Below are 7713 nucleotides of genomic sequence, written 5' to 3' on the forward strand. Positions count from 1 at the left end.
AGTTGGTTTCCGAAGTGTAATAGACTAGTTGTTTATTAACTAGAAGGCCATACTAGGATTTAATCATATGCTTACATGTTTGCTTGTTTTATTTTCGCGCATGCCAAAATCGCCATTCACATGCATTTTATTTTTCGCGGTTGTCAATTCACGTCATTTACATTCACTGAATTAATTCACTTATAAGGAATTTATGACTAAATTGACAAGATCTCTCACTTAACTAAAATTGAGATTAGCCTTACCAATTAGTAACACCTATGAATCTCTTGTTCATTAGAGCCACGCTCGCCCAAGCGGGGTGTTCTCTTTTTACCTTGGGTAAGTAGGGTGGTAAGCGGTTATCACACGCCAAAATTGGTTGGACTCAACGGGATATAAGACGGTCTTGTGTTCCGGGGCTAGTAGATAAATTTGAGGAAATTTGTCGACCAAGAGTTCTAGAGGTAGAATTAGTCAACGTGACTTACCGAATTTACGCAATTATGGGATGTTTCGCCCAAGCGATGCTCATTTTTGTTTAATATTTGGGTCTTGGAATCATTTATATAATTTAGTGGGAGGTCATTATATAAATGCTAAAACTTGCTAAACATGTTTTTACAAGTAATTTTTAAAACAATGAATGTTAATTTTCCCTTTTTGTTGTAGCATTTTAATTCGCAATGGCAACTTCATCAACTCCATCGACTACTTCACTAGGCAAAGATTCATGGCTAAGGTCCGTAATGGACAAATGTATTTTAAAAGATGACGGTAGTAACTTTCTTGAATGGGAATCCAACATCAAAAGTGCCGCGTTGTCCGACAATGTGCTCACTTACTTGACCGATGCTCCTCCTATTGAGCCCGGTGCAAGAGCTTCATCGGCGGTGCGGACCGCCCATGATGACTATGTGAGGATGTTGAATGATATCAAGAATGTGTTGATATGGTCAATATCGCCAAACCTCAAGCTATCATGCATTTCTTTAAATGCTTACGAGATATTCACTCGTATGATCACTATGTTTTCACAAACACCTAAAGTCCGTCAATACGATGCGGCGGCACGCTTCTTTGAAGCTAAGCTTGAGAGGGGCCAAAAGGTTGGTCCCCATGTCCTTAAAATGGTCGAATATGTTGACATCCTAGAGCGTCTAGGGTGTAAGATTCCTAAAACTCTTGTGGTGGATCGTATCCTTCACTCACTCCCCACCAAGTTTGCCCACTTTAGGGTAAACTACAACATGAATGGTATGGATAAGAGTTACCATGAAATTCATGCACTCCTCACCCAAGCGGAGAGGGATATGGAGGCTAGTGGGAGTGAAAAAGGAGATGTTTTAACCATGAAGTTAAAGAACATGTCTCTTGGAGTCAAGAAAGGAAAAGGGAAAGAAAAGTCCCAATTCAAGAAATCGTCAAAGAAAATTGACAAGGGAAAGGGGAAGGCCGTTGTGAATGGCAATCCCAAGGCAAAAAGTGTCAAGCTCTCCGAGGCCGAATGTTTCCATTGTAATGGGAAGGGGCATTATAGGAGGAGTTGTCCCAAATACTTGGAGGATCTCAAGGAAGGGCGTGTGACGCCTATTGGTATGATTTCCTCTCTCTATGTGATAGACGTTAATTATGCTTGTACTTCCACTTGGGTACTTGATACCGGATGTGGCTCTCACCTTTGTAACCATTTGGAGGGTATAAGGGACGTGCAAGCACTAGCAAAAGGTGATGTGGATCTCCGCATGGGCAATGGAGCTAGAGTAGCCGCCGTTGTCGTAGGGACCTATGTGCTCACTTTAGCTAGTGGTTTAGAGTTGTATTTAAATAAGTGTTATTTTGTACCAACTTTAACTAAGAACATCATCTCCATTTCCGCGTTAGACGCGGAAGGCTTTTGTTTTATGATTAAGGACAAGTGTTGTACTTTTTCTTTAAATGATGTGGTTTATGGCAAGGCCATTTCAATTGGAGGCATTTATGTTTTAAATGATGTTAATGACGTTTATCATATGGAAACTAAAAAGCTCAAAAAGGGTGATCCAAACGAATCCTACCTTTGGCATTGTCGTTTAGGCCACATAAACGAAAGACGCATTAAGAGACTTGCTTCATCAAAAGTGCTCAAACCATTTGGTTTCGAATCTTATGGTACATGCGAGTCTTGCCTTTTAGGCAAGATGACTCGTGCACCTTTTGCGGGAAAAGGGACACGAGCAAGTGAGGTTTTGGCTCTCATACACACGGATGTGTGTGGACCATTAACCATCACCGCTAGAGGAGGTTTTCACTACTTCATTACTTTTATGATGACTTAAGTAGATATGGGTATGTCTACTTAATGAAGAACAAAAGTGAAGCCTTTGACAAGTTCAAAGAGTTTCAAAAGGAAGTAGAGAACCAATTGGATAAAAAGATAAAGACTCTACGGTCCGACCGTGGTGGTGAGTATCTAAATATTGAATTTGATTCACACCTAAAAGATTGTGGTATAGTATCACAATGGACTCCTCCTGGCACACCGCAATTAAATGGTGTGGCCGAAAGGAGAAACCGAACTTTACTTGATATGGTTCGGTCAATGATGAGTCTAACCGAGCTTCCTAGTTCATTTTGGGGTTTTGCCCTCTTGTCTGCGATATTTTCACTAAATCGAAGCCCGACTAAAGCAAAATGATAAGACTCCATATGAGATATGGACATGGAGAGTCCCTCATTTGTCATTCATGCGTATTTGGGGTTGCGAAGCGTACGTTAAGATCAAGTCGACAATAAGCTTGCACCCGGATCCGCAAATGTCTTTTTGTAGGATATCCAAGGGAAACACGTGGCTATTACTTCTACAATAAACACGAGAACAAAGTGTTTGTGGCTCGTGATGCTGTCTTCCTAGAAAAGGAATTTATTTCTAAGAGACAGAGTGGGAGAAAATTTGAACTTGAAGAAGTTCGAGAGCCACAAACCGAGAACGAGGTAGAGGAGAACGTGGAGGATAGCATTCCCTCTTCCTCCGAAACGGTAATTATTCCTAGAAAGTCAAGTAGGATTTCTAATCCACCTGATCGCTACCTTGGTAACATCGAAGAGGATGGTGTTTTGTTACTTCTTGAGAGTAATGAACCCACTACCTACAAATCGGCCATGTCTAGTCCCGACTCCTCGCTTTGGCTAGAAGCCATGCGGTCCGAAATGGATTCCATGTACGAGAACCAAGTATGGGACTTGGTGGATTTACCCGAGGGAGTGCGACCTCTTGATGTAAATGGATATACAAAATTAAAATCGGCGTGGATAAACATGTGGATGTTTACAAAGCTAGATTGGTGGCAAAAGGTTTCACCCAAGTTCATGGTTTACACTATGACGAAACCTTCGCTCCGATCGCTATGCTAAGGTCCATTAGGATAATCTTAGCGGTTGCCGCATTTCATGATTATGAGATATGGCAAATGGATGTCAAAACCGCCTTCTTGAATGGGATTCTAGAAGAAGAGGTGTACATGATACAACCCGAAGGTTTTGTGGATACATCTAACCCTAAGAAGGTGTGTAAGCTCAAGAAGTCCATTTATGGTCTTAAGCAAGCATCTAGGAGTTGGAATCATCGCTTTGATCATGTCATTAAACAATACGGATTCACTAGAAGTGTGGAAGAACCGTGTTTATACATGAAGTTTAGTGGGAGTAAGGTTGTATTCCTTGTCCTATATGTGGATGACATATTGCTCATTGGGAATGACATTCCATCGCTCACTTCCGTTAAGGAGTGGCTAGGGAAACACTTCCAAATGAAGGACTTGGGAGAGGCACAACGAATCTTAGGTATCCGGATCTATAGGGATAGGTCCAAGAGGATACTAGCATTGAGTCAAGAAGCTTATATTGACAAAGTTCTTGACCGGTTCAATATGAAAGACTCCAAGAGAGGATTTCTACCTATGGGCCAAGGGATTACTTTGAGCAAGTCACAGTCTCCCTCTACCCCTAAGGAAATTGAACACATGAAGACCGTCCCTTATGCTTCCGCTGTTGGGTCTATCATGTATGCTATGATTTGCACTCGTCCCGACGTTGCGTATGCCTTGAGCATGACAAGTCGGTATCAAGCCAAGCCTGGTGAGAGTCACTGGATAGCCGTAAAGAACATCCTTAAGTACTTGAGAAGAACTAAGGATTCGTTCTTAGTGTTTGGAGGAGAAACTGAGTTGTGTGTAAGAGGTTACACGGACGCAAGTTTCCAAACTGATCGGGATGACATGAAATCCCAATCCGGCTACGTGTTTATGCTAAATGGAGGAGTTGTTTGCTGGAAGAGCTTCAAGCAAAGTGTTACTGCGGATTCTACAACAGAGGTGAGTACCTTGCGCGTCGAGGCCGCGAAGGAAGTCGCTGGATTAGGCAATTCATGGAGGGGCTAGGAGTAGTCCATTCCGCCAAAGATCCTATCACTCTATATTGTGATAAAAGTGGAGCTATTTTTCAAGCCAAAGAGCCTAAGTCTAGTAACAAATCTAGACACATTGAAAGGAAATACCATGTAATTAGAGATTATGTGGAAAGGAAGGAAATTGACATTTGTAAGGTTGGGACAGATGACAACATTGTTGATCCTTTAACCAAGCCTTTATCAAAGGCTAAGCATGATGGTCATGTCGTCTCTATGGGATTGAGACGAGTACCAGATTTTCTTTAGATTATGGATATGTAATAATTGGATAGTGTATCTTTTATTATATATATGATAATCATATTCATTGTTTTCGTATTCATTCTTTTATGAATTTTTATTTAGTGTGACTAAATTTTAATACCTTGTTTATCTGAATATGTTGTGGAGACAATGTTGAACACTATTCAAGTGAATAAGATGAACATTGTATTTTGTCCCTAGTCACTTAATGAGGTGACGTCTCGGAGTGACTAGATTGTAAGTCGATTGATGGTTGTTCAACACCATAAGGTCATATGTGATGACTGGTCGATTACATAGGCAGTGTGTGTGACACTTTGTCGGACAGTGACCATTTAGAGAGTCCCTAAGTTCTATTATAGACGCTTGGTCGTGGCGGGGGATCTCTAAGATGTTCTAATGAGTCGATTCTTTTGATCGGAGACTATTATCCGAGCAGGTGCGCTTCCGAGTGACTTTGGTTTTTGTCCTAGGTCGTGCCGTGAAAGGAGGCCAAAAGGGCATTTACTAGGTCATGGTGAGTCAGTATTGTGCAATAAGATAGATAGGGCATACAAAAATTGTCCACCCACGTTGGGTAACTATATCTCAAGGCCACTCGAGGAGTTAATGACTACAAATGCGTGGCCACGCTCGGAAGTAATCTGTGAGAGATTTTTCCGGTCTGGTAGTCACACTCCCGATCGAGAAAACCACTCGCGATGTGTTCATGTGCAAGTGCGACCCGAAAGACACCTTGCATTGAGTGGGAGATTAAAACGGACAAGAGAATTGGTAGCGCACACCTTGTGTCGGACAAGTGGGAGATTGTTGGAGCTAGTGTCCTCCACAATAGTGCGTTAACATAATAAATCTCATTAATAGAATATCATCGGATATTTAATTATTTGATCCTCGTCAGTTGATTAACGTAAATCGATAACGGTTGGCTGACTAGAGTTTGACGTTATTGTCGTGAGACGGCGGTGATCAACTGACCCCTTTCGGTCACACCTAAAGGAACGAACCCCAATTGATAACTAATTAATTGTATGAGATACAATTCATTTAGTCCCTTGATTTATCAACTAAGAGGTTAGTCGATTAGTATTAGAGAGATTTCGAGTTGCGAACTCGAGGAGCGGCAGTTATTATTTAATTATGCGATAATTAAATAATAAGTTTTGGGAAACGGGTTTTAGTTAATTATCTGTTAATTTACTAAAATTGTACTAATTGATTAATGTGATTAATATTAGTACGTAAATAATATGTGTAGTGGTACACGTATATTTACGGAGTGAATTGGACGAATTTATTATGGAAGCATTTAAACATGAAACGATGTTTAAAATGAAAATTACACGGATTTGTGCGACAAATATAAAAACCAACATGGACCCGTATATGGTCATGTGGACCGTGTAAAATAAGTGCAATGAATGATTACTTACATAATCATTTTTACCTTATTTTGTATACTACCATAATATATGTCTTATACTACATTTTGCATGTGATGTAAGATAAAAATATAAAACAAAAATTGTCCACTAAAGACTCCTTCCACCCGCCACTTCCTTTCCCCCTTACACACTCCATATATTTGTTCACTTGCTCACACTACCTCTCTTACACAATTCATTATTTTGCATGTGAACAAAACTTCCTCCATCTCTCTACAATTATTCTCTAGTATGCATTATTACTAAGAATAGTTAGTAATATTACTAGTATTATTATCAAGGGCACATATTAATAAGTTACTAGTTCTTACTTATTAATATTATTTGGGTTGTTCTTGGGTGCTACTTGGAGGAGACTTTCTAGTTGAAGGTTATACAAGGAGGATCATCCACATATATTTAGCTCAAGAACAAATTAGTAAGGAGAACTAATTTGTGCCCATTTTACCTTATAATCAATGTAAGGAAATTGTTTTTCCTTATACTTTGTTTTTATGCTTTCATATTAGCATGCATGTTACATAGATCACATAAATAACTATTTATGAGATAAATTTATTTTATTAGAGAGTCTAATATGGATCTATGATCTTTCAATTCTATTCGACATCTGCTATAGATCTGGTATTTCTGCGGGAAAGGAGGTTGATATCGGGTTGGTTGACGAGCATGGTGGCTCTCTTCGTCCTGCGGATTTGCTGCTTTATTCTTGGGACAGAGGGCGTGATGTGTGCGTTGACTTGACAGGGTCTTCTCCTTTGACTCAGACTGGGATGGCGGATTTTGTGCCTGGCCGGGTTGTCGCTGATGCTGCTTAGCGTAAGTGTGCTAAGTACGGGGATTTGTGCGCGGCAGCGGGTTATGGTTTCCTTCCCTTCTCTTTGTCTTCACTTGGGGAGCTGGGTTCGGATGTTGTTGCCTTGCTCAAGCGGATCCAGAAATTCTCGGTATCTCAGGATGCGGGGGCTCGGGTGGCTGCTTACATTTTTATTAGACTTAGCTTTGCTGTTGCTAAGGGTGTGGGAGCCCAGATTGTCTCTCGGCTCCCCACCAATTTTATGTAAACTTTTATTTTCCTTTTAATGAAAGCTGCGCGCATCCTTTTATAATAATAATAATAATAATAATAATAATAATAATAATAATAATAATAATAATAATAATAATAATAATAATAATAATAATAATAATAATAATAATAATAATAATAATAATAATAATAATAATAATAATAATAATAATAATAATAATAATAATAATAATAATAATAATAATAATAATAAAGAGAACGCTACAAAAAAATCAAATACGCACTTCTCTCTAACTTATCTCTAAACTAAGAAAAATCCAAAAATAAACCCCAAATCATGCGATTAAACCATAGGATTTGGAGTTTAATTATTATCGAATCAAATCAATACAAATTCCAATTATGTCAAAATTTTTTTGATGCATCAGATCAAACAATCGAATCAAAATCACTAAATCAACACAAGAATAATTCCAATACTAATTGTAATCCGTATTTATATTCGAGCTCGCATCTGGGCTGCTGCGTTGGTTGTTTAATTGGAGGTTAATGAAGTGACGGGGGCAGCC

The 7713-nt window shown here is 39.3% G+C and overlaps 1 protein-coding gene across 3 annotated transcripts in view; it reads left to right on the top strand.

Annotated features, from left to right (window-relative positions):
- LOC141598370 (uncharacterized) overlaps window positions 1-1947 on the top strand; it is an 85940-nt gene extending 83993 nt beyond the window's left edge. For 2 of the 3 annotated variants that reach the window (XM_074418138.1, XM_074418139.1), the window contains exons 2-3: window positions 652-1575; window positions 1677-1947. In XM_074418138.1, the coding sequence (XP_074274239.1) occupies window positions 666-1575; window positions 1677-1711 (945 nt within the window). In that variant the 5' untranslated portion in view covers window positions 652-665 and the 3' untranslated portion in view covers window positions 1712-1947. Of the gene's footprint in view, window positions 1-61; window positions 1576-1676 lie in introns of those variants that run through there. The other variant, XM_074418137.1, reaches the window with a different exon arrangement.
- Window positions 1948-7713: the final 5766 nt, after the last annotated feature.

Source organism: Silene latifolia, chromosome 9, assembly GCF_048544455.1.
Source record: "Silene latifolia isolate original U9 population chromosome 9, ASM4854445v1, whole genome shotgun sequence".
NCBI lineage: Eukaryota > Viridiplantae > Streptophyta > Magnoliopsida > Caryophyllales > Caryophyllaceae > Silene > Silene latifolia.